Genomic DNA, 27,957 nt, shown 5'->3' on the forward strand with positions numbered 1-27,957 from the left:
AGAGGCTCCCTAGAGCAGTTCCGCATGTTATTCAGGGGTCCTGAGAGCAGCATTTTCCATTAATGGGCTTTGCCTAGAATTAAGTGGCTATTTGGAAATGGTGAATAATTTTGTTAGCTAAAGCCTCAACCTCACAACTGGTGTTGTGTCACTTACTTGGGAAGGCACTTTATAGCAGATCTGGGGCTCTTCAACGCCTCCCCACCCCCATCCTTTTAAAATTTTGCTGCTTTCTCTGAGAAGAACTGCAAAGGAAGCCAGGTGCTCTGTGAAATACAGACCCTGCTAATTATTCAGAGTGCTTTTTCTTAATCGAGATATAATTCACGTACGATAAAATCCACCCTTTTAAAGTGTATACACCTCATTGATTTTTAGTATATTCACAAGGTTGTGTAAACCGTTAGCACTGATTTCAGAACATTTTCATTGCCCCAGAAAGAATTTGTCCTGCGCTCATTAGCAGTCGCTTCCCATCTTACACGCACGCCCCCTCCCCCGCCCCCCAGCCCCTGGCAAACACAAATCTGCTTTTCATCGCTGAGTTCTGTTTTATGTTATACTGAAGTCTGTTGTCCCTGAAACTTAATGGTTAGATGAAGGGAGAGGCAGGGGAGCAAACTCCACCGACAGACACTTGGGGCTTGTGCCTTATTTCCAGCTTCTTACTTCCAGGCCCCAGTGCGAAGGGGAGGGGTGTCCCCGGAGCCTGGGGAGAGTCTGGCCCTCTCCCTGCTGGTGATCAAATACACCAGGTGTCTCAAATACTGAGCATGTGGCAACACGTAAGAGGTTGAGTCTGACCTGATGATAATAATGTATGGCCAACAGCCTTTTGAAAAATTAAGGGCAGAATTGCAGCATTATAGTTCTCTCTACCTTTCCATTCTGTAACTTTTAGAATTCTCAGGAATCAAATCATGTAGGATGTTGTCAGTCAAAACCAGAGAAACAGGTAGCTTGGACAGATTGGGGGCTTGGATCTGCATGTCAAGTGTGCCTCTGTAAATACTTTGGGTTCCTCCCGGTTGCACTAGTATTGACACCTGGACGTATGTGAGTTTTAAAGAGGAGTGGGGAGTCGTTCCAAGGCGGGGAGGGGAAGAAGCACCAGTCCTCAGGAGATTTTCTGGGTCTTATGGAATATCAGGTGTGAGGGAGCCCACTGGAACCTAGGGACCTCTCCCTGGGTGCTCTGGGATGGAAAAAAACATTTATTAGCTGAGACGTGCCCTTAGGGGCTCAGTTCTCCTGACCTATCCCAGGTGGTTTCTACTGGACCTTCTCCCAAAGTTCCCATTCTTTGTGTATCTCTGTTTTTCAGTTGAAGTACTCCGGGTGGCTCTCCTGTAGAATTCCTCGACAGGCAGTTCTGGGGACTGGGGTGCTTCCTTTTGGCCACAGAGATGGGGAGCACAGAGGACAGGCTCCCCAGAAACTGTGGCTGTTAGGGCACGGGCGCTGGGGAGGCGAGCGTATATGTACAGAGATCTAAACCACCAGACTTGGAGGTGGTTGTTGGAGGTTTTACAATAAAAGGTGGTAATTATTTAGTGCCGCTGCCCTTTTGTCTCCTGCCCTCTGGCTTTTGTGTTATTGTAAGTGACAGGTGCTGGCGGCTTGGAATTGATGGAGCTGTTTCTGCCTCCACTTGGCTGATAAAACAGGAATGCATTATTTGTGATTAATGCATCACAATGATGGTCTTAAAAAGTGTTTTGAGTAGAGTTGAGTTCACTTGAAACAGGTTTTTCTGAAAAGATGAATTTCCTTTAAGGATGGTTAAGTTGATGGTTAAGTTTTTCTGTTTATTCTGGTAAAACATAGCATGAGCTAGGGGGATGCTACAGAAGAATATTTTCACCTCCGTTGAATTATCCAGACCCTCTTGTCTTCTGATTCTAAAATTCTGTTTTTAAAATATGTCTGTCTTTGCCCTCACCTCCAAAAAATTCCTAGTGGGAAATTAATAAAGTAAAAATAAAACCCCTTTCATCCACCCTTACTTTTCACTGGTTGGATTCCTGCTTCTTCAGTAAGACTTTCTAGCCACTTGTGTGTTTCCTTACAATTACCCTTCGTTGTGCGTGTCATCGAATTCATGTGGACCTGCATTGCTTTTAAAAGTGCATATCCAAAGCCTTTCAGTAACATCCTAAAGAGGTGACGGGATTTTACTTTCAAGCAAGTTGAACTTCTCTGCTTCAATAAAACTTGTTGCCTAGATATTTTAACTATAACCCTCTGAGATGTAGAGACCTGCAGGGAGTTAGCAGGAATGGCTGGCGTATACCCCACAATGGGACCTGTCTGCCATCTGTAGAGCTCTCTGTAGTCTAGTGATTGATTGGGATCGATTCTAAAAACTGTAATAGAAAGTCTTTATTAATGCCTTTGAAATATCACTTTAAGAAGAGAGGCCGTACATATACAGGAAGGCTCTTTGGGGGAATAGCCAGATTTGCTTTTGGGGTTGTGACTCGGCCCCTCTGATTTATGCATCTTGGGGGGCATTGGTTCACAGTTAAAAATAGAAATCTCCTTAAAATCTCCTTAAAATGGGTGCCCTCTCTGCAAATAACTGTATTTTAACTAGTAAATTTACTGTTTCCTTAACATATTTTCGTTATTGTTGTTGCTCTCTTTTCATTTATTCCCCCCCCCCTTTTTTTAAACAGCAAGCCAGGGCTGAGCAAGAGGAAGAATTCATCAGTAACACTTTATTCAAGAAAATCCAGGCTTTGCAGAAGGAGAAAGAAACCCTTGCTGTAAATTATGAGAAGGAAGAAGAGTTCCTCACTAATGAGCTCTCCAGAAAATTGATGCAGGTAAATTTATCTTTTCTCCCTTTACGTCTTTCCCTGCCTGTTTTCCTCTCTAGGAAGAAATGACTTTGATGGAGCACTTGGCTTGAAACATTTGCTGATGAGGTTGTAGCTAAAGTTCTTTGGAGATTAAAAATACCAGGTTAAGATGGCAGCAATGTAATACTCCAGACTCTGGCTCTGTGACCCATCTGCTTAGGTAAGGAGTGATATTTTATATTTTGAGCGCCTCTCAAAGTTGCTGATGAGCCCGAAGCCTTAGCACAGGAGTAATTGCTATATGTGGTGTTTTGGGGGTTTTGTTGTTGTTGTTGTTTTTAAAGATTTTATTTATTTGACAGACAGAGATCACAAGTAGGCAGAGAGGCAGGTAGAGAGAGAGGAAGAAGCAGGCTCCCTGCTGAGCAGAGAGCCCGATGCGGGGCTCGATCCCAGGACTCTGGGACCATGACCTGAGCTGAAGCTAGGCTTTAACCCACTGAGCCACCCAGGCACCCCTATATGTGGTGTTTTGGAAATACGAGGATTAACACTAAATGTGGGACTTCTTCCTCCTTATACATTGAATCTATAATGAATACATAAACATTATTGCAACAGGAGTGGGTCTTTTGCACCAAAATATGAGTATATAAAGTGAAATGTCAATTTAGGAGGCAAATAAAAGATATCTATGGTATCTTGTTAAAATTACGTGCAATCAGATGTGTTCAGATGGGTGAGTAGTATGTTACTGAGCAGATGTCAGACAGCTATTATAACTTAACGTTAATCACTAATAGTTTATAGAAGACACAACACAAAACATGTAGGAAGGTTTGATTTTTTTTTTTTCCCCTAATTCAGAGGCTCCTTTTTTCCCCCTCAAAGCTTACTAGTAAATTACACAAAGTAAAATTTGTTTTAGGACAAATTATTTTGTGTTCACTTAATATGAACTTAAGAATAAGTGGAATATTAAGTTTTCATTATATACCACAGCTTGTCCAAGATCATGGGCAGATGTAGAATTATGCCAGGAGGACAAGTAATTCCACTTTGTCAGGTGACTAAGAGAGGTAGATGCATTTCCTCGTATCTTCTGTTCAGGGACATCGCTAACCACTCCATTCGTTGATATGGTTGAAGAATACATTTTAGGGAGGTTATAATAAAAGGATACTTGAGACTTTTTAAAAATAATGTCCTAAATCCTTTTCTAAGCTTCCAATGTAGACATTCCTGTAAGAGAAGGCTGGAAGCTCTGGGGTAGAAGCTCTAGTGTTAGGACCATACAGGGGTCCAGGCAACAGAATCTTTATTTCATTCTCATTTTTCTTCCTATTTGCTGAATAAAGATACTGTTACTCTCTTGCACAAAATTTGATTTAGCTGGTGGCTGTTGAAATGTGAAGAAGAGAGGTAGTCAGGAATTATTGTCCAGCAGAATTTCTGTGTGGAAACTCTATGGACTCCTGTGCCTTTTGATTTAGAGGAAGAGAAGGGGAGGCGGTTAGTCTGACCTTTGGCGCTCTCTCACGGGGGCAACATCAGACCACTTACTTTGCATGTTACTTCGAGAACTGTAGGGATGCAATTATGGTCTGTTCTTCTGAGTTTAGTGTGTAACCATGTGCCCTAATTTTTAACCCTACAAGAAACATATTTTGTTTTCAACTTGAATGGTTGTTAGTATTTATAGTCTTGTACCAAATTATTTATAAGGCTGCCCGAAGCTAGCAAGGTCATCATGCTCTACTCCTGTTCTTTGTGAGTGGTTCTGTGATGTGTAGTTTCTTATCATAAAGTACCTTTTCCCCAAAGCCATCGATGTCTCTTAAAATAAGACACTAAGTAAGAGTGAGAACAGAAGAGCCATGCACAGCAGAAAAGGGAGTTAGTTATAATAATATATTTGGCGTAAGAAGGTTTGAACTTAAAGTTCTGAACATCCTATAAATAAAGCTATAACCTGCAGAAATATAGTGATTTTTTTTTCATATATCTTATATCTAAAAAAAAAAGTAGTTTACTTGGTCAGAAGAAAAAATTTTTTCATATATTAAAAACTGAGGGGAATGATGGATCTTTTCTGAAGAGATTAAAGAAGGTACGACCTGAACAGGGCAATAAATTGTTTTTGCAGGGAGTAGTATATAACAAGTACCAATAGTTTCCATGTGGCCAAGTCTTAGGTTGGCCCTTTGTCAAAATAAAGGATTTCCTAAGAAGGTGTGATTCTGTTGTTGAGGGAGCTCTTGGTGAGACTGGCTTATTTGGGGTCTGACTTGTAGGATCTGGACAAATGAATGATCAGCATGTCTCTGAGACAGCCTCCCAAGAATCCCAGTGTGGTTCTTGGGCAATCTGTATTTGCCCCACCACCACCACGCATGCATACATTGTAGCAAAATAAACACTAACACAAAATTTACCATTTCACCCATTTGTGTGTGCAGCCATCACTGCTGTTCATCCCCAGAACTTCTTGAAAACCAGACTCCGTACCCATTGAACAGTGAGTGACTCATCACTCCCCTCCTGGTTCTTGGGCTCTTGAAAGGAGACAGGTGTCAGGGAGTTTGAGGTTGAGGTCTCTGGCACATTCTAGCACTATGTCTGTTCTGTGGAGTGATAGGTCATCTCTCACTTTTAGACATCAGGTGTCACAGTACACCATTTTGTGGTGAATATCCTTAATGGCCTCCTCTGGTTTTGACTGGTTGGATAGAGCTGGGACAGCTGCAAGGGAAGAAGGCTGCCCCCCTGTGGCGCCCATCCCACTGTGGTGCCCTCCCGCTAGGCTTGCCTCAGGGACTTCAGCCAGTCCTTTGTGGAAAGCTCACATTTTCTGCCACCCAGTGTAGAAGAATGGATCTCCATCTGGAGGCTTTTAGAGTAATTGGTACCAATAGACTTTTCTAATTGTGTAATTACTTTAATATGGCTCTCTACGATGGTGCTTCTAGAGAGACCTTTTTTGAAAAGCTTGCAAGAGACACTTCATATAGGTGTTGACAAGTGAGGCCATGGACCTGTTCACCAGGAAAGTGTTTGCTTAGCATTTTTCGCCCAAAGGCCACTGAGAGGCTGTTGGTAGAACAGTTTTGGTTTTGTCACCACGCTTTGACTGTTGTCTCTGAGAGTGATTGGCCAGAGCTTCTGTGTGCATTTCAAAGGAATTCTTTGGTTCTGAGGACAAATTGAGATTATTGCTGTGGAGGAAACACTTCCTTTCCCATTTGCCATGATGGAACTGGTATCTAATGCCTTTAAAAACAGAAATTTGTTTAAGCGTGGATGAGGGGAAGTCCTTCTGTCCTAGAATATTTTCAAATATGTTAAAATCACTGAAACAAACAACACACTAAAAGCATGCTTTCTCTCCTGTTTTTGTGTATATCCACTGGGTAGCCAGAAAATTATACTTTCATTTTATGAAAACTTGTCTGGAAAATCTGTATCCTTTTGAGCTATGGGATTATCTGATTGAGAACTGTCCTAAAAAGAACCTTCTAGTACTTTTGTAAGCCCAGCACAAGCCTACTTCAGAACTAAATTGAGCTCTGGAATGCCTCAAAGACAGGTTGTATTTAACCATAATTTATAATTAAAATTTATGAGAAATGTTTTGTAAGCAACCTCTTCATCAGTTTTTGATATATAACACGCATGTTGGGAAATATGTCTAAAAGACTGGTTTCCAAAATGTTAGTTTTAGTTATACTGGGGTGCCGAGCTTACGGGTTATGTTAACTTTCTTATATCCCTTTTCTTCTCCTTTTGTAAAAGCAACATATATTACTTTTGTAATTAGAAAATGTCTTATTTCCTAAAAAGGAAATTTAAAAATTCCTAGGCCTTTTTTGTCCTTACCTTTTGGAACCTTCTGTGTCACTGGCTCTGAGAGCAGAGATCTGTCATAGTTGTGTCTGTCTGTCACCAAGCTCAGTGGACTGAAGCCCACTGCACACTTGGGTGCATTTGCAAGTGATAGAGGATTCTGGAATGCTGTGATCATTAAGAACTAGTGTTATCAGAATGCTCTAATGACTAGCTTAACTGTCTTGTCAGTCTTGATATGATTTATTTCACTGGTCCTCCGCCATCAAACTTTTTTTTTTTTTTTTTAAATAAATGCCTAACTCCCCTGTGAACTACCAATCATCAATGCCAACTGGAAGGCCTGACATTGCTGAGACTGGTCGTGGTTTTAGCAGTCGTGGATTTTTTTTCACTTGGCTTTTATGTAAGCCTGATGCATCAAGTTTACTTCCTGCTCCTTGGGAAGACCTGTTCTTGTCTGCAGTCTTCTCTCAGCCAGCACTGCTGCCAAGAGTTAATGAATACTTTTTCTTTTTTTTAAAAACCCTGGAATAGGACTGAGATAAGAAGGGTACTATATCTCTGAATCTTTTCAGTCTAAGCCAACTTTTAAATTTTAGACCTTAAAATAACAAATAGGTTAATAGTTTTCTTCTTTTGATTCACATTTGAAATTGGATCTGGTCCAATCTGGAAAATAATGCCACTATAGCTCTAATAGAAATTATTGTGCCCTTATGGGAAGGCATATTCCGAATGTTGATGATTCAGAGTACTTGAGAATAAGTCTTCCGGATGTCTTGTTCAGTGGCATGGCTTTCTCGTTACTGGCTTGGTCCCTTAGAATGCCTTCCGGAATGCACATAGTTGATGTTTCCTCGCATCCGTGGAAAGGTGACGGACAGAGAGCTGGGGAGGGAGGGCAGATGCCGCTGCGGAAGCTGGCACTACCAGAGGACGTCCCGCCGTGCGGTGCTGCAGGACGGCGCACAGGGAAACCTAGAGGTGAAATTGGAGTGAATCCCTGAATCTGCCTGTTCGTGTAGACAGAGGCGTATCACTTCATTCGCCCTTTTCTTCTCCTCCCCTCAGTTCTGGAGAAATAGTTTCTCCTTCCAGCCCCATGGCTTTCTGGAGTGGATGCTTCTGCAACCCCAGAAGGGCCGTGTGTCCGCCGGGCCCTCAGGCACAGGGGTGAGCACAGAGTGTCAGCGGATGCACCAGCATCTGGGGCTGCCTTTGACCTGGAGCTTACCAGGGCACTAGGAGGGCAGTGCTGGTAGCAAAATCACCTGTTGGGGCAACAAATATGGAGGAAACTCTCTAGTTAATTTTAAAGATACCTAACCTAGGATGCCATTGCCTCCATTCAAAGGAAAACTGTTTCTGCCCTCCCCATGGCAGAAGAGAAGAGACCTTAAAATACATTCTCCATTAAGGTAGCCTGGGCATTTGGGCCCTCTGGGCTTTTTTCAGGGTTGTTAATGCTGGTCTGAAAAATTTGCTATTACCTATAGCTTACAGAACAGTTGGATCAGAGGAGTGTGTGTGTGTGTGTGTGTGTGTGTGTGTGTGTTGTTTTTATTACAAAGTATCTGAAACCAGCTTTGTCTGTTCTTTGTTTCTTTTCATGGAGCAAGGGGCTTATACATTGTGTTCCCGATACATCCGCAAAAGGGCTCCTGGGATGTTTTCAATGCATTTTAAATGATGCAGCCTCCAGAGGCTGAATTAGGAGCCAGAATTTTCCTGTTTAGTAGCCTGCCAAAAATCTCTGTCCAACACAATTTGCATTGTGATTAGAAAACACAATAAACTTGATGCAGTTGTTTAGTCTTAAGAAATCACAAGATTCTTTCCAAGTGTGCGTATGTGTGTTGACATCAGGGCTGGCTTGGATGTACCAGTACAGACTCCCAGGAATGTGAGGGCAAGAGGAAAGGCTTTTAAGCCTCCATGCTGACTTCCTGAAAAAAGTCAGGGAAAACACAGGTAGAGGGAAAAGAAAAGTAGAAGGAAAATGATATTAAAAAATAACTGGATGAAGCTGGAGTAGAGCTTGCTTTGTTCACCAGGGTAGGAGTCGGCATTGTTATTTCTAGTTGAAAAGATGAATGTTAGTAAAGGACCAGTGGCTCCAGTGGAGATAGCCTTTAGCCATCGCTGGAAACACTTTAAATGATTTTAAGACTTTGCACTTAGAAATGTTCTGCATTTCTTGGGTAGGTTCTCTTTTCATTTCAAACCCGTTTATAGTCCTCCCAGTCAGTGATGAACTTAAAATTCAGAGCTACATCCTGCTGCTCACTACCTTTACTTTCCTTTTTTTTCATCTTTATTCATAAAGGTGTGGCCTTTTAATTCACAGTAATGTTTCAAGTTTGAGTCAGTTCTTTCTTTGGGCTGAACACTCTAGTCCTCAGATGAAGAAAGTGCTAGTTTTGACAGAATGGGTTTTTAGTGCAGTCGGCCGACTGTAGGGCCGAAAGGATTTCTTTATTTGTGGAGCATCTTTTAAAAATTTTCCTCCTAACCAGATTTCTCTAAAGACATTAATTTCTCTAAACGCTTTCAGCACCATCATGTTCTGGGGGATGCAGGAAGCTCAAACGTGGCCTGTTAGATATTCTGGGTGGGTGGGAAGCCTGAACTCTCCTAGAGCCTCTGCTCTGAAGTGAGGACCTGTCCTTGGGGTTGAGGATGCTGACAAGAAAATAACATCTAAAAAACGATTTTCTGGAGAGACCTAGCTACTCCCTTGCAAAAGTTACATGTGCCTCCCCCCCTTAGGAAATGACAGATGAGGTAACCCAAACAAACCTCACTGAGGATAGACAAAAGCTAGACAGAATACTCTTACGTTTTTTAAAAAAGCATGAAGAACTAACAAGATGAGGAAGGTCTGCAGGTCTGTGCCCTGGGTGGGAGGTGGGAATTGAGAAGACCGCAGCTCCCAAGGTGGCTTTTGTCCTGAGAACATTTGCTGTTCTTCCTGGATCAGGTGGCACTGAGCCGTGCTTTGGAAACTGCGGGAACTGAGGTTACAGAAGTTGGAGCTCGGGGCTGACCAGAGATGGGGGCCTTGATAACTGAAGCCCAGTTGAAGCTGGAATCGTGAAGAGCTCCATCTCAGGATAAGAATTAACCAGTTCTGCAGCACTTGATCACGAAAAGATAGTGAGGCTTTTGTTGTGGATTATAATAGACCCAGGCTTCTTGTTCCTGGCAGAAGAAGATGGAATTTTTTTGGAGGAAGATACCATCATCCTAGGCTACAGGTTTTTGCCTAAAATATAAGTTCCAATACATTGCACAGCACACAAGGAGAACCAGGCACATGGGGGTAGGAGACTTCATGGATGTAAACCAGTGGAAACAAAAGAACAGAAGTGGACTTCACAAATACTGTAGCTATTAGATTTATCAGACATAGACTCCAAAGCAACTGCGCTTACTACGTTCAAAGAAATTAAAAAAAAGAAAAAACCAAGCTTGAAATCTTTGTTAGAAAACAGGAATCACATCACAACTTTTCTTACAGACATTCAAAAGGAGAGTGAGTAACTTAAGAATAATTTTATATGGCAGTACATTTGGAATTTTACATGAAATGGACAAATTCTTAGAAAAACATAGCTTTCTACAACTGGATGAGGAGAATTGGAACATGTGAGCTTTCTAGTCATTGGAGAAATTCTGTGTGAGAAACAGCCCTTCCTAGTGAAAGAATTGTAGGCCCAAACGATTTCACTGAGGGTGGTACCAGACGTTCAAGGATGAAATGCAGGTGATCCTGGAACAGCACAGGGGTTAGGGGTCCAACTCCTCCTCCTTATCACTCAATCAGAATCTGTATATCACTTCTAGCTCCCCTAAAACTTAACCATGAATTGACTGGAGGCCTTAACAGATCATATAAACAGTCAACACATCTGTATTACATACCATATTTTTACAGTAAAGTAAGCTAGAGAAAAGAAGATGCTTACTCAGAAATTCATTTATGATGTCTAGACACTCACATGAAGATTACAGATCGGCAGCAGCACTGATTCTCCCAACAGAGACATTTTGCTTAGAGAAGAACAAAGACATACCATTGGCAATCATGTAAAGTGAATGTGTAGACAAGCCACAGGGTGGGAAGAGATATTTGCAACTTTATATAACCAACAAAAAACTACAGATTAGTAAGAAAAATGGACGGTCCCAAAGAAAAATGGACAGAGACTTGAACAGACCATTCACAAAGGCAGATAGCCAAATAAGAAGTGAAGGAACAAGTACACATTAGTAATCAAGAAAGGCAGAATAAACCACACGATCTTACTAGAGAAGCCTTCTGAATGCTGTCAGAACGTGGACGTGGTTGCAGCTGCTTTCAGAGCGATTTGGCATAACCTAATGATACTGGAAATATTCACTGTGTGTGACTCGGCACTTTCACTCCTGGATGTATTTCCCAGTGTGTGCACATGTGCACCAGATGTATAGAAGAATGTTCTTTGTGGCATTGTTCGCCAGAGTAAAAAACCAGAAATGACCCAAATACCCATTATCCATGAGTGGATAAATTGTGTGGATAATATCATTGGGATATTATAAGGCAATAAAAATACCGTTAGAATCAGTAATGTGGGTGAATGAAATCACAAGTTTATTTAGCAGAAGCTAGACAAAAAAAGAATGCAAAACTAATGTTTAGAAATACATAGGCATCAAAGTCATTTTTTTGTTTTTTTTTTGTTTTTTTTTGTTTTTTTTTTTTTAAGAAATGCAAGGAATTCTTATCCTAGGTGAGAATCAGGAGAGTGATGACCTCTCAGGGATGGGGGCTCTGGTCTGGAAAGGACATAGCAGTCTTTGGGGGAGCTGGCAAATTTCATTTCTTGAGTTTGGTGCTGGTCACCTGAGAGTACTGTGTTTGTAGTAATGGCACCCTTGATGCTTGCCTAGTGGTTTCGTTCATCTTGATGCTTCTTCTAAAGGAAGTGAGACTTTTATCATCTCTCTAGTCAGTATTTGCCCAGACAAGGCATTTTCTGCATGATCTGGAATGGAATTCGTATGTGCTAGCCACTGCTGTTAGCGGAGCTTGCAGTCCTATCAGGGTGATTGAGGATGTATGCTGGAGCTTGAGGGGGGCTGCACATGTCAGGGGAAGGGACAAAGGTTCCAAAGGCAGAGACCTTGCTTTTAACCCTAGATTGACCCCTTCCCCCAGCTGTGTGACTTCGGGCAGGTACTTGACCTCTCCTCACTGTGGTTTTGTCCTTTGTAAAATGCAGATAATAGTATCCACCATTGTGGACGTAAAATGCTTGGGACATAATATCTGGAGCCTTGACGTGTTGGCTGCTTTTGGAAGGAACTCATAGGATAGGAAACACACCATGAACTAGACATTATAATGTATGGGTAGAACAGTGTGCTCCTCGCAGCTTGAAGAAGGAAGGAAGGCATGTGGGAAGGCTCTGTGGAAGGTGTTTTCTGAGCCGGCCCACTCTTGCGGTAGGTTGGAGGGAGGGATTCAGGCACTGTACCAGAGGGCACAGTGTGATCAGGGTTGTGGGGCCATGGGGGCACAGCTCATGGTACCATGGTCCCACGTGACTCACAGAGCTTGTAGTCTGTAAGCCTGGACTGGAGTGGTCTCCAGAAGTGTTTGCCCAGCATGATGGGTTTTGTTTTTTTTTTTTTAATTTTATGTTTTAGGAAGAGTCTTGAACTTTGCCTTTATCCGCAGTTAAAACCACTCTCTGTGCTGAGGCTCATCCCTCTTTGCTAGATGTCTGAACCCTGAAGGCATTTAGGTTTGCAAACCTTAGGATGTCATTTGAGAGTGTGAAATAGCATGAGGAAAGTGAGGGAAACTTTTGCAGAGGGACTGGATCGTGGAAGGACTTGAATGTCAGGCTTTGGCATGTTACACCTTTGCAGTTTGTAGGGAGCCAATGAAGGGTTTTGAGTGAAGTCCTGAAGTATTAGGCTTTGTCTGCCAGGATGACCTACCCTGGATCTTGGGAGATCCGTTAGGAGGCTTTGGCTGTGGCCCAGAGAAGAAGAATGAAAGAGTTGGACGAGATTGGGGCCGTGAGCACAGGAAGAAGAGGTGGTTTGACAGCTGTTATGGAGGCTGACTTACTGCCAATTGGTAACTGATGAGATGTGAGGTGTTGATTGAGAATAATGGTACCAGTAACAGAAGGGGTTTGGAGGTGGGAATAAGTGTGGGCCCCAGAGGCATTTAGTGGTGATATAATGGATTTGAAGTAGGAGGCTGTCTTTCTGCTCAGGCTGCTCAGTGGAGCAGTTGAAAAGTTGGTTCATAAAAAACTCAGTGTTGTGAGAGATCTTTTTGAACTTTTTTGCAAAGCTTCTATGAATAACATTGATAATTGTTTTTAAAAACCCAATGACTTAATAGTTATTGTCCTCTGGGGGTCTCTACTGGGGGCAGGTAGTTCTAGTCCTTGGTGGTTGTCAGTAAACCAAGGCTGTCGGCTGCAGGGCTGGGTGGTGTAAGTACCCAGAGAGAAATACTAGCGTGGACTAAGGAGAGCCGAGGTAGGGGCAGCTTGAGCTGATTCAGAAGTTGCACGAAAACCTGGGTGCTGGGGCCGGTGGCTGGAAGTCTCGCCTCACTTGGCATTGGCTGAACTGACAGCAGTCCCAGAATTGCACACGCCCATTCCGCCCAGACTGGAATTTGGCAGACCTGCCGCATGCATTGCTGGGTGGGAGGCCTGGCTCAGGAGCCTACAGGTGCGCCTGCGGGGGTTCTCCCAGCTGAACGGTTTTTAGCGTCTCTACGTGCTAGAGAGTGAACTCTTCAGTGAAGTGGTCTTGAATCTATTACGTAAGATGCCTGGTTCACAGAAGTGGCTCCAGGAAGCCGTTGTAAATCATAAAAAAGGTGGTAGTTATAAGTGATTGAATGATGCGTAAGCCTAGCCTGTTTTAGCTCAAAATAATGTTATACTTGCATTTTGTAATGGGCTGGAAGTTTGCTTTTGGGCTCAGTATGTAACGAGTGGATAGAGTAACAAAATGCTCAAGCTTTAGTACTTATAATTTTATAGGTTTATACTTTGTATCTTTGCTTATGGCTTTCTCAGTTATGTTTATTATTTATTTATTTATTTATTTTTAAATGCTGAATCCTAAGGAGTAAACCCTCGTTCATATAACCCTAATTCCATCAAAATTATGCTACCAGTGCATCATCTGTTACATAATAGAATTTCCATTCTACAGGGGTTTTTTGTTAATGTTAATAATACATTGCACAAGTAGGAGTTATAAAACTCGGTTTCATAATCTTTGTGATTGACTTTATAAAGTGTATTTATAGAAAATTCTGATTAAAAAAATTTTAATCTGCCTAAGCATTTTGCTTTAGATATATTTAAGGGGAATATATGAGTTTATTTCAAACACATTAATAGAATTTGCTTGACTATTTACTTCTCAGTTTCAATTATTTTTTTGTTCTAGTTCAGGATCACAGACCTTCTTGGAAGATTTAAAATTGCGCATAAAGGAGCTCCTGGGTGGCTCAGTCAGTTAAGCATCTGCCTTTAGCTCAGGTCATGATCCCAGAGTTCTGGGATCAAGTCTTGCATGGGGCTCCCTGCTCAGCTGGGGGCCTGTTTTCCCCCTCTCCCTCTGCCACTCTGCCTACTTGTGATCTCTCTGTCTCTCTCTGTGTCTGTCAAATAAAATCTTTTTTTTTTAAATTGCTTATAAATTGTTAAAACCTTTGATTAGAAATTTAAAATCATGCCTTGAGTTTTGTGCCTACTTCAAAGATGCCACTGAAAGTGGGGTTTATTTCTGGTAGCTGGTCTTTCGTCAGCCTAAGCCATGCTCCCTTTAGGGTTTTTGTTTGTGGTGTCATGAGCTACGACTTTAACACAGAAGGGTGGATTCAGGATGTCGGTTCCAGCCCCATTAAGGCTGAGTGGCTTGAATTTATATGGTATCTGTTGAAAACAATTCCTGAATTTTCCTCAGGTCAACTCTGTGGTGGTTAGTTTCTCAAGATCCCTTCTTTGCTCTGCCCCCTCCCTCTTGCTCATCTTTATTCTCTAATGATTTGAAGGGTGGTGGTGGTGGGGGGGTTCTATATTTCTGTGTTCTCTTTGTATTGGTGGTTTCTTTGTTCCAAGGAAGAACCCTGTTTTCTGCTTCTCGTGTTCTGTTCAGAAACTCTATGCTTGCTCTGAAATTGCCTGTCACCTGAGAGATGGCAGAACAAAGCAGGCAGCAAAGCTGTTTGTTCCAGCTCTGTCTTTTGGGGACGATGAACCTTGTGAATCTTCGGTGAACAGATCTCAGGATGGCTCGATCTTTTCCAAATGGATTAGTGTAACCCAGGGACCTTACTTGAGTTACGGCAACAACAGCTTTAACCACCAAGTTCTCCTTAGGGTATAGCTCTTGAGAGGAAAAAGCCTCTTAAAATTGAGAGCTTTTATGGTTTTTATTACTAGTTTAATCTGTATTCTTAAAGGGAATATCTAATCAGATATTGACAGTATAGACCATCTGTCTGAACAGGAATGTTTTCCTGTAAGCCAAAGACAGCCTTACCTTTTCTCAGATTAACATTCTGTGACAAATGCGGCTTTGTGGGCCAACGTTAGATTGCATCCTTTAGTGTTTTCATTTACCACAGGGTGGAAGAATAATGCTTTAAAAAAAAAAAAAGAATATAAAAAAAAAAGACTTTGTAAAGGGTTTAAAGGTTTTAGACTAAAGTTCATTTTTCTAAAACCAGTAGCTATCATTTAAGCTTAGTGTAGGTAAACTGCTTCAGGGCAAGGATGGTATCTTCACTAGAGATTGTCACCTATGCCTGAGGTAGGACCTACAGATAATGTTTATGAATAAAAACGTTAGGTGGAGATGTGCACACTTTGCTGTTTTTTTCTTCATGAGTGGTAATTGTCCCATCGGGGTCTTTGTGTCTGAAATGCAGGAGCTCTCCTTGTTCTCTGTCCAGTTCTCTTGTTTCTTTTAATTACTGCTTGATCTTGCAGAACCTGAGTTTTAAAGAGTGAGCTAAAAATAGACTTGTCACTGTAAGCACCTTCTCACATCTGCTTTTTTTCTGGGTCCCTGCAAGGTTGACCAGCTTTTTTTGGAGTTGCACATCAAAATCAGTTGGAGGAAAACCAGCATCTGTTTAGTCAACATTTCCAGTATTAGAACACTATGTCAGATTTTAAACTTTTTTTTTTTTTTTTTTTTTTTTTTTTTTTTTTTTTTTTAGCCAGGAATGTGCTTGCTTGCAGAGCAGTGGCAGTTGTGTTCAGTGTGGAGAGGGTTGGGTGCACCCGTGTGGAGGCTGTTCAGGGCCAGCTAATCACGCTGTATGCAGCGTTTACAGGGAGACGTCCCATCCTCCAAGGGAGCTTGCAGGGTGGCTTGGTATCTCCGTTCGATCACGTGACTTTTTAAGCATCGAGAATGCACTAGAGGGATCTGAAGTTGATTCCTCTTAGGTTTGCTCAGGATCCAGTGGGAGAACGCCAGCCTGGGGGTCAGTGCAGGATGTGGGTCCCAGACTCTGCCACCGTCCTGCTGAATTACCTTGGTCGCCTCCTTTGTTACATATAAAATGGGGGTGGTCATGCCTACCTGATGCCCATGAAGAACCTGGTACACCATGCTTCCCGAAGAAATGATTTTGAAGGTAAAAGTAGGGAGCAGTGTCCTCATAGATACATGCATAAAACTCTGTGTGTTTCATTGTTTTGAATAGCTTCTGCTTCACGTCCCGTTGATTTTGAAAATACCGGACCCCGTTGCTACCTTTCTCTCCAACTCCTGCTGTGGATCAGCACAACCCTCCCAGTTGGGTTCTTAATGAGAACCCCAGTAGCCAGATGTCTGATGGATTTCCTTTATTCCCTGTCGGTTTTGATGGTTGGAGTACCTTCTTAAAAAAACTTTACAGTGACACCATAACTTTATCTTTTAATTGCATAAATGAGAGGCCTCCCCGCCCCACCTTGGTTTTTAGGAAAGATGTAGGAGGTGTGATGTATGTTCTCATTATAGAAAGATAATTAATTGTACTGATTTTTGCCAAAGGATGCTCGTTAGTATATTGGGAAATAGCATTCAGAATAATTTACTAAGTAAGCTTTGTGATTGTGACATCTTTACACACATTTCTGTAAGCCTGAGTAAACGCATTCATTTAAGAAAAATTGACAGTGTAAAATTTCCATTTTTATTTAATTTTTTTTTTTTTTAAAGATTTTATTTATTTATTTGACAGAGAGAAATCACAAGTAGATGGAGAGGCAGGTAGAGAGAGAGGAAGGGAAGCAGGCTCCCTGCTGAGCAGAGAGCCCGATGCGGGACTCGATCCCAGGACCCTGAGATCATGACCTGAGCCGAAGGCAGCGGCTTAACCCACTGAGCCACCCAGGCGCCCAATTTTTATTTAATTTTTATCATGGTATAAAACCAAACTGGGGTGTGTGTGTATATGTGCGTGTGCGCATACGAGTTTCCTTCCTTACCTCATTCTGTAGCCTCCCAATTCCTCCCTACAGAGGCAACCATTTACATGTTTTTAAAAAACAAATCTGGGTGTACTCATAGTTTGGTGCTCGGGTGTATCTGTCTTGTCATTTTCAGCCTTTTGCTCAGGCCAGGTGCCTGTGTACATGCGCTGTAATTTTTTGTTGCAAGTTAGAGGAACCTGGGAGCAGGTTCCTCGTAGGTGTACACTTGGATGTTGGCAGACATGAGGGTTGTAATTTCTGTGATGATACCTCTTACTCAGTGGAACCAGCTTTTAGAGCCCATGTTCACCCTGGCTTGTGGGTGTCTTGATTTTCACGTCTGTGTTTTTCCCATTTTCTAGTTGCAGCATGAGAAAGCTGAACTAGAACAGCATCTTGAACAGGAGCAGGAATTCCAGGTCAACAAACTGATGAAGAAAATTAAAAAACTGGAGAATGATACCATTTCTAAGCAGCTTACATTAGAACAGGTAAGATGTAGTTCTCTCCATATAGCTTTTTCCCCTGTTATCAGCTTGTTCCTTCAGGCCTTCAGATACCCTAAGGAATGTAAGTGAAAAGTATTTTTCAGCTGTTTCTTCCGACAGTGGAGACTTCATTTCTGAAGTAAGCATTGACAGAGCTGCATAGCACCTGTTCTCTCTCACATACACTTTCTCTTTTTTTAAACCGCAATTAATAAAGTTTCTGGAGATATGTTGTGATGTACTGATTTATAGGCAGGAAATCTTAGGTTCCTTTTACTGAGGAGAAACAATGTGTTTTTAACCACAGGATAGTTTCTGTGAAAGTTCTTGAGACAGTGTGGCTGTGGAACTAAAACTTTTCTTTTAGGGGTTCTTCAGCACAAACAGCATTTTTCTTCTTTGAATTAGTAACAATATTATTAGCAGTCATTAATGGTATTATTTGAGCCCTATCTTTTCCCAGCTTGATTAGTTGATAGACTTGGTTGTTTATCCTGGTTCAACCACTAACTAGTTGTATGACCTTGCATTGACTTTACTCACTTTTCTGGGCCCAAGTTTTCCATTTGTAAGCACAGAAGAACAAACTAAAATCCTGGATGGCAAGCTTAAACAGTACAAAAGGTGGAAAGTAATTGTGTATAGTCCCTTCGTCCATTGCCCTTGGCAGACATTGGTATTAGAACATGGACCTTGCCTGGGGAGTCCAGTACGGTCTTTATGCTCTTCGATACACAGAACTGTGGACAGCCATTATCAGCCCATCCAAGTTGGCATGTCAGATAAAAGCACTTGTTATCCCTAGCCTCAGTGCTCCCTGATGCTTTTCCCCTAATCTGATATCCTGAGATTTTATTTTCCCTAAGAGAGATTATAAGAGACTGACCATAGTGTACTGCTATCTGGTTTCTGTGTAAAATTCAGTGTATTGATGAAAATCTTCTAGTTCTTTGTAATTTCAACCATGATTGCTAATTCGATGGTTTGGCTTAGCCGTTCAGGCAAAGTTACCAGATTTATCCCAACTTCAGGGTCTTTCTGTGTGTCTCGGTTCATGCTGACTGGTTCTGAAATCACCCCCAGGGCCGCTCTAGTTTCATTATCGTCCCTGAGAATGAAACGGTGACCGGAATGTCAGCTTTGAAAGGAAGTCAGTTTTACTCTAACTGGCATCTGTTTTCTGTGTTATTCTTGAGTCTCCCTGTATCAAAGGGAGGAATGTCACTGCGTTTTCTAAGACTGTGAATAATGATCCTAAAAACATTTCTCTATCCCTTCCAGGGAAAGGGGAAAAAAAAGTTCTGTTTGCAAAGGTTGGTTATTTATTTTATACATATCCAGAGTAATGTAGACTTAACATTTGTCTTCAGAATTCAGATGTAATATCTCAATTTAGAAAACGCCTACCACACACAGTTTAAAAACATTTTATTCCAAAGTTCACCTCTTTAATTCCTAAGATAGGCAATAACAAGTTCCTTCAAGTGAAAACGTTGAAGATTCTTATTTAAGGTCCTGACACACCAAATACTTGTTATCAGAACTTACGAATCAAGAGCTGACCACGTGACCAAGTGAAGTTCTCACAGGGGTGGGCGTTGTGAGAGCTTCACTTGGTCACGGCCTTCATTGGTGGCTGTCAGGAATTGGAACAGCTTCTCTCTTGCATTTATTCCAAAGCTGAGGAGACTTTGGGACTGGGGCTGTGACCCTCAGGGTTTAGCTGTGGCCACAAGGTGGGGGTAGCGGCCTGGCTAGGGGACAGTCTGATCTTAGAGTCCATGGGCGAGAGAGAATGGATTGCTGCACTGTCTTAAGACTCTCTGGGGACTTCAGTAACTGAAACCCTGTAAAATGATGTCCAAGGCATACGTTCTCACCAAGTGCACTTTCAGGGTTATTTCACACCTCAGTAATAAAGAAATGGCATTCGACTATGGAGTTCATTTACTGCAAAGCCCTATCCTGGAAATAAACCTCAGATCTAGAATATCAAGGTCCTGTTTTAATTAAGATGGAGAATTTAACATCATCATGAAACGTCCCCTCTTTGTTTTGGGTATGTCTGGGATGATTAAATGTTGGGGATCTTGTTCTGTATTTTGTTTAGCTGTAAATAGCTTTAGTGCTTTGGGGGAATGTTTTTTTCCCTCCAGCAGGAATAAATGTCTTTTGTTCTTCCATGAATGTGATCTGATCCTCTCTTGTGATTATCCTCCGTGTGATAGACTGTAGGTCACAGTTTGTGTTACAGAATATATCCTCTACTGTAGATCATTATCAAGAGCAAAGGCGTGTACTACATTACATATTACAATGATTTGTCTGTGGTGCATGCCTTTGCTCATCTATCTGACAATAAACGTATTTTTTAAACTGTATGCTATTTGAAGGCAATTATCCCATGTGTCTTATGGTCTACCACTGCTCTGTTGGAAGAGTTTTAAGTGTAGATTTGGCCAAGTAACTGGAAAGTGGTCATTTGTGTTTTGGAAGGAGATACAGTGTAGTGTTTAGAGCCTGGGCACTGGATTCCAGAGGAACTGGATGTGAATCTAGTTCTTCGCTTGATATCCTAGGTCACTTTCTTTTCAGCAGTGCTGGTGATGGTAGCAGCTTTATTGAGATAAACTCACATACCATAAAAATCCTCCATTTAAAATGTACACTTTATTGGTTTTTAGTCTATTCAGAGTTGTATAACCGTAACCATGATCAATTTTAGAGCATTTTCATCAGCTCAGAAGGAAACCCTGTGCCCTTCTGCTGTCACTCTGAATTTCCCATTCCCCTGAAGCAGCCACTGCTCTACTTCCTGTCTCTGTATGAGCCCATTCTGAATGGAAGGAAAAATGGAATCATACGGTGTGTCCCCTTTTGTGAGTGGCTCCTTTCACTAGGTATAAGGCTTTTATCCATCTGTAGCCTGTATCAATGCTTGACCCCTTTTCCTGACTGAATAACGTTTCACTGCATGGCTGTGTCATATTTCATATATCCATTCATCATTTGGTGGACATTTGGGTTGTTTTAACCTTTTTTTTTTTTTTAAGATTTTAATTATTTTAGAAAATGCACTTGAGAGAGCAGGAATGTGGGGCAGGGGGAGAGGGACAGACAAGGAGAGAATCTCGAGCAGACTCCTTGCTGAGTGCAGAGCCCACCATGGACCTTGATCTCATGACCCTCAGGTCATGACTGGAGCTGAAACCAGCTGAACCAGGCGGTCCCCCTCTTGAACAGTTTTTCGTGTGGATTTGTGTTTTCATTTTTCTTGGGTACATATCTAGGAAGATATATGCTGGATTACATGGTAACTCCATGTCTACCTTTTGGGGGCATTGCTAGACTGTTTATTTTTGTTTTTCTTTCTTTAAAGATTTATTTATTTTAGAGAGAGAGCGCCTATGAGCTGGGGTGGGGGGAGGGACAAAAGAAGAGGGACAGAAGCAGACTCTGTGCTGAGTGTGGAGCCTACTGTGGGCCTCAGTCTCAAGACCCTAAGACCATGACCTGAGCTGAAATCACGAGTCACTCAACTGACCGAGCCACCCAGGCGCCCCTGGACTGTTTTTTCAAGGTGGTCGTACCATGTTGATTAAAGCCATCTTGGTCAATGTGTAGTGGTATCTCATTGTGGTTTTGTATTTCGCTGATGGCTGATGATTTTGAGAATCTTTTAGGTGCTACTTGGCCATTTTTGTATCTTTTATAAAAATGTCCATTCAAGATGATCTTATTGAATTGTAAGAATTCCTTATATGTTCTAGATATATTTCCCTTATCAGGATATATCGTTTGCAGGTCACATGCCAGGAGGCCCTCACTGTAGACTAGGTTTAGTCTAATCAACATAACTTCAGTGTTGTTACAGGTTTTTTTTTTGAACTGGTGGCCACTGCCTGCAAAAGCCTTATTTGAAAATTTTTGTTCAAACATGATCATTGTTAGTCTCTTAATTGGTATTCACATTTTCTTAGGTGACAGTAAGAACATTTAGAACTTGGAATATTCTCTTAGTGTCAGGAAATCTTGACCTTGAATGTTTTCTCCCAACCAGGAAGGATTTTTCTTCTCTGGAGAAGGAGAACTAGCATTAAAAGACAGGCAGCACTGGCGTATTTATTAAGTGAAGTTCAAGTCAGCAGCTATGGCGAGCCCTCTGTGCACTTGGCATAGAAAACTGGAAAAGGAGGAGACAGCTAACAGAGCAGCTGCTAGGTGGACTGAGTACTTAACCATTGTTAGGAAGTACAACAGGAAAAGTGGAATGAATTAGTCCCGTAATTCAGCTAACATTCGTGTTATGAGCAGGCTCATCTGCCACGTACCAGACACCCTTTCTGTTCTCCTCTAGCTGTAATTTCTAGAATGTGAGGAGTCTTCTTTTATCTGAGATAACCCCGAATCGCAAAAGCAGAGACACTCCTGTCTAAAGTTGGATTTGGAATTGAATGGTAATTCCATTCATTAGCGTCCCATTTACAAATGACAATATCTTAGCCCATGTAGCATAGGAAAACTGTCTTGGGTCACACTGTTCCTTCCATCTGAAGAACCTGTATGATAATCAGCCCGCAGTTTGAGCTGTTTTGTGAAACAGACATGAATACCTAAATTCGTGGCTTTGTTGAGAGGATTACTCTTGAATCCTGCCTCTCCTCACACTCCACCATGGCGAAGTACTCTCATCCCTCCAGCCAGATCGTTCCAGTGTGGACAAGAGAGAAGTTAACATGGCGACCTCGGACACTGCAATGTTTGTTACCATGTATCTGACGGAGACAAGTTTCCTAAAATAGCACTTCTTGTGCTTTGCGCTGATTTTCTATTGAATTCTGTTTCATTTTTAGCAAAATGTAGGTCACAGTGGTCTCATTTCACACTCCAGTAATGGTCCACAGCCTGCAGTTAGAAAACCATGCTGTGCTGTGCGCCATGCTCGCTTGCCCCCAGATCTGCACGGGTCCGTCTCTCCAGGCAGGCAGGGGCGTGCTGCCCCGCGTTCACAGAATGATCAGTACTGCGCCCCTAACACTTGCTACACAAACAGCAATTAGCAAACAATTAAAGTGTTTCTTCCCTATAAATTTTATAGTAAGCTAAAAGAGGAAAGGCACAGTGTTGACCTAACCACCAAGTCCCGGTGACTCACATCTAGTAAGCTCTTCAAAAACTGTAGCTGTTGCTGTTAATAACGGAAGTTTCATCTAATTTCTATGGTACTTTGCCCTGCCCATTTTCCAGGAAAATGATGATGCGTGTTATCTGAACCTCAGATGTCTCATCACCTTCCTTGACCTGTTCTCTTCAGTTGAACGAGTATGGGCTCACATGTCCTGTGTGACCCAGCCCCTCTGGCTTTCTCTTGTGCCCATGCGCAGTTAGCCCATTTGTATGGCACAGAGCCTGCATTCACTCAGTTCATGTGCCTGCTGTCTGCACAGACTCTGCTAAGAAAGATGATGTTAGGTATCTGGCCTCATGAAGGCTGGTCTCCTGGTCTGGCAAGGCCAGTGGATGGATCTGTGGACGGCGAGGAGGGACGCTGTGTGCATGACTTTGGGGGAGGGGAGCGGTGACGCTCCTGCAGCAGCGTGTCCTCCCCCTGCCCCCGCTCCCAACCGCGGGAGATGCCCTGAAGCTCCTTGGCACCTGGTTTAATTATTTAATTGACACACATGGTTGGATTGATCGAAGTCCAGCCTGGTTGCAGGGGAGCAGGGAGGTGGGAGGAGATAAATGGGAGAGAAGACATGCAGTAAAAAGTGGGTGTAGGGCCTGCATGGAGCAGAGATGCTGGAAACAGAACAGAGCTGGTGAAGCGGATATGACATTGAACCCCTCCACTGTGTTCCTGGACAAGGAAGAAGTGTCGAGGTGGTCTGCCTCCATGGTGTCTTTGAGGGCGTAAGCTTGTCTTTCCAGGCAGCATTTTGTCTGATGTAGGCCCCAGTGTAGATCGGTGCTGGGGACTTACCTTCAGCCACCTGGCAACATCAGGTGACCACAGAGGCCTGACAAGACCTCAGTGTCAGGAGCGCTGCAGAAGTGACACCCACTTACCCCAGGGTCGTGTCTCACCCTCCGTGACTGCAGCAAATCACAGGGCTGGGGTTAGAGTGACACTCTTCAAGCCTTATAAGATTTAATTTTGTTCCTTTTTTTTTTTTTTTTTTAAGTTGAAACAAGGAAACACTTAGTATATTTTAAGTGCTATTAGGAAGAAAAGAAGGTTTTAGGTTTCCAACTCTTAGAACAATTGTTCTTACAGGATGGCCTTTCTGCCTTCCTTGTGAACACGGTGATTCGTTCAAGATACAAACCAGTTTTGCATCTTTGGTTGATCTTTTTAATTGCTGTGGAACAGGGTATTTTTAAAGTTCACAGGGAGTGTGGCCCTGCCGGTTTTATTATAGTTCCATTCTGCTGCCCGCTGCCCTTTCAGGGTCTGGCCATGAGGACCCTGCTGCAATGGCTCTGGGTGTCCCTGCCAGCTTCTGTGTGCCATTTTGCCCCAAAGAAAGACGCTGTGACTGGAGGGTTCACTTCCATTAAGGACATGAAATTTAGTGACCACTGCATGCTTTGAAACTTGATTTCAAATGCTAATATCAAGTTCCGGATCTTGGGAGTTTTTAATTAAATATTTGTATTAGAAAAACGATCCATTGCTTTTTCAAGAAAACTTGGAAAACACAGAAGTACAGATATGGAAAAAAAATTGCCTATAGTCCACCACCCCCAAACAACTGCTATTCATATTTTAATCTTTCCCTCTTTTCTTCTTTCTTCTTACCTCTAAAACACACACACACACACACACACACAACCAAGAAACAACAGGGTATTATAATTTGCTGTCTGCTTTAATTTGTTTTAAATAAAGCATCGTAACCTGTGCCTGCACGTGTAGGCAAGCTGCATCGGGGCACAGCCAGAATAATAATCAGGATAATTCCTGAAGTCCGCCTGTGGCAATTTGATTGTAGCAAATCCTTGAGGATGTTGAGGTCACTTGAGAAGCTTGGGTACAAGCATTTTACCAACTGCTTATTTGGGACAGATAGGAAAACGCCTCAGAGCAGAGCTGAAACTTGAGCTGGATCTTGTGCCTGGGAAGGAGGCAAGCTAAGGGCAATCCTCAGCGCTCTGAGCAAGCTTTAGTGTTCTTTTGGCAGATTTGTTTTGTAATCCGTAAGCTGTCGGGATGTCATAAAGCAGATGAGAGAGGTCCCTACTCCAGACCTGGGAAAGTATACTTTGAGCTCCATCTGGGACACAGATAAGTCAGTCTGTCTACAGGATGTGGGGGAAACAGTCTCTCAGAATTCCTTCGCTAGATCTCATTTCAATTAAATAGAAAAACTCACTTTCTTCCATCTTAACATTTGCTGTGTGGAAAGGTTGGTACACAGTGGCAGGGGGAAAATTCAAAACGTGTTCCCTGTATAACAAGAGAGACACCTCATCACATCCCAACAGGGTGTGTTTCTGGTCATGCCCTGGAGGTAAAGACTTTGCCTGTTAAACTGAAGGCCATTGGGTATGCCACAGTAAGGGCAGTAAAATCCAGAGACACTGTACTCAGACTTTGTGATTTTTGAAATGCATGAAATCTGTTTGTTTATGACCAGAACAGTAATTTAGTTGATGACTTAAGAAAGGGCATTCTTCTTAGCTCAGTGTGCATGGCTAAGAATGAATGGCTAAGTAAATCCAACATCTCTGTGTAAGGCATTGGGATGGAGGCAGTAACGATTCATCACAGAAACTTCCATTTTGGAGAAAGCATATCGAGAAAAGTTTTCCTCGTGTTATTTTCTTAAGTTCATTTTAGGTAATGGACTGGTGATAGCCACTGATGTGATACCGTATTTCTAACATGGCTTTGAGGGGACCTCTTTCCCATGGACTTCTCCACAGCACTCTCGATGTAGCAAAAGGATGTACACCCAGTTCCACTGATGGTACTCAAATGGTAAAAGTCCCCTCAAATTAGGAACCCATATATGCAGGTTTATATGCTTTTATGCCGATGTTAAGTGATGAACACTTGAGTCCAGAAACCATAGAAATCTGAGTAATTAATGTGTTTTGTTTTTTTTTTTTCATAAAAGACCATCGTTTCTCAACATGACTGAACAAAACTAAAATTTATTGAACTGGTAAATAATGAAATAATGTCATTTTCACGTGTTAATATTGACGGGATATTAATGTTGTCCTGAAGTTATGTTCATTTCAAAGAACAAATCTAATTTTTATAGGAAGACGGTCTTTGAGAAAAAATATTTGGAAACTGTGGTAAAGAAGGTTGACTCTGGGTTATCTGGAAAATTCTCAGAATATTTCAAATAGCTAACATTTTATCCTCTGAGAGTTTATTGACTTATTCAGGATTTTGTATATGTAAATTAACATCCTAAATTAATGGATGTACTGTTAAATTGTATTGGAAATGTCAGCTTTTTTATTTTTAAAAGATTTTATTTATTTGACACAGAGAGACCAACAGAGAGAGAGGGAACACAAGCAGGGGGAATGGCACAGGGAGAAAAGCAGGCTCCCCGCTGAGCAAGGGAGCCCAATGCGGGGCTCAATCCCAGGACCCTTAACCAACTAAGCTACCCAGGCACCCCAGAAATTGTCAGTTTTTAAGATTAGATGTCTTTAAATATTTTGTTACAAAAATAATAAATGTTCATTACAAAATTGGGTGCAGGCAGGAAAAGGCAGGAAGAGAAATTAGCACCCGTATTCCTTCCTTTCACTGCAGAGCCAACCCTAATGATCTTGCTATATAGTTCTTTTATGGGTTTTTTTTTTTTTTTAATCTTTTTTCCTTTTTTCCCCGTCTATCAGTATATTTCTTATGTACACAGATGAGTTTTTTTCACCTAAATTGTTGACTTTCTGGACTCAAAGGGGAGCCTCCTTCCTCTCCTTTCCTCTCGCTCTTCACTGACTCTGCCGGCTCCTTCTGTGCTTGGTGTTGCCCGGGCAGTGATGATGACCTAGAACTTGGTTTTAATTTTGAAACCAGCTGCAGCTTGGTTAATCAGATAGGTACCTCAGGGGCTCTGTGGCCTGTGAACACCCATCTTAACTCATCTGTGATAAAAATTGGCTGTTGAATTTCTTAAAAAACAACAACAAATCCACCTTGTTTTAGAAGGCAGAGGTCAAATGTCTTCCAGCCTAGGAGGGGAATTGTTAGGGCTGAGCAAAATTCCACTGACTGCCTGGATAGACACTGGCAGAAGCATCCACTTTTGACCAGCTCTGTGTCTGCTGCTTTAATTGGTGAGTACGGCTTTGCCGTGGAACAAGGACCGTGGTGCCTTGTACTCTGCTCTTTTCATGTCCGTTGCTCATCATCTGTTTTCAGACACCCCGCGCCCCCCCTCCATGAATCCTGTTCTTTCCCATGGATATGGAAAACCTTGATATATTCCCAAAGTAGGCTGGAAGGAGGTTAAGATCTTTATTGGCTCTACTTTTGTAGTAAAAACAAAAATTATCTTCTTCCATTTGGGCTTCTGCAACAACAAAGACTGGCTGATAAACAACAGAAATTTGTTTCTCATTTCTCATGGCTTTGGAGGTTGGAATTCTAAGATCCCAGCGCACGATGGCGTCGTGGAGTTCTGATGAGGACTGTCTTCCAGGTTGCACACTGCCGACTTCTTGTGTCCTCATGAGGCAAGCTGTAAGGTCTCTCATGACTCTTAGAAAGGACACAAGTCCCATCACCATGGGGGCCCCCGACCTCATGACATCAGCTAAACCTAAGTACCTCCCAAAGGTCCCACCTCTATATAGCATCACACTGGGGGTTAGGGCTTCAACATAGGAATTTTGGGGGGACACATTCAACCATTGCAAAAACGTTCATTTTTCTGTCTGTAATTTAGTCATTTTTAAAATACGGTGCTTTTACTTTCCCAGGTATTCTGTATCTCCAGGTTAACCACTTTGAAATCTAATAGTGTTACATAACAAATTGATAGGAAATTGGGCTAAACTATTGATAGCCTTTAGATACTACCTGACCTGGAAGGTTTTGGGGGATTGTCATGTTAATCCCCAGCACCTACTTGTTTTCTTGGAATTTCTCTCTCGGGAAGAAAAAAATCTAGCCAACTTAGAGTTTGGTTAATGTGGGTGTTAGAGGACTCTGATTTCTTTTTTAAACAACGGGTCCTGTTCTTACATCATCACCATCTAAGTGCCCTCTCCTGTGTGTTGTAACAAACTTTGTGTCTTTGTTCTGTTTTTATGGCAGCTCTTATTTCATGGGCTTTTCCCTCTCTT

At 42.1% G+C, this 27,957-nt stretch overlaps 1 protein-coding gene across 1 annotated transcript in view; it reads left to right on the top strand.

Moving 5' to 3' along the window:
- CCDC6 (coiled-coil domain containing 6) overlaps positions 1-27,957 on the top strand; it is a 105,281-nt gene that overhangs the window by 50,603 nt on the left and 26,721 nt on the right. Inside the window, exons 2-3 of the mRNA XM_045069909.1 lie at positions 2,679-2,828; positions 17,515-17,643. Coding sequence (XP_044925844.1) covers positions 2,679-2,828; positions 17,515-17,643 — 279 coding nt within the window. The remainder of the gene's footprint in view (positions 1-2,678; positions 2,829-17,514; positions 17,644-27,957) is intronic.

The sequence above is a fragment of the Mustela putorius genome, unplaced genomic scaffold (genome assembly GCF_011764305.1).
Source record: "Mustela putorius furo isolate JIRA1106 unplaced genomic scaffold, ASM1176430v1.1 tig00003949_pilon_pilon_pilon, whole genome shotgun sequence".
NCBI lineage: Eukaryota > Metazoa > Chordata > Mammalia > Carnivora > Mustelidae > Mustela > Mustela putorius.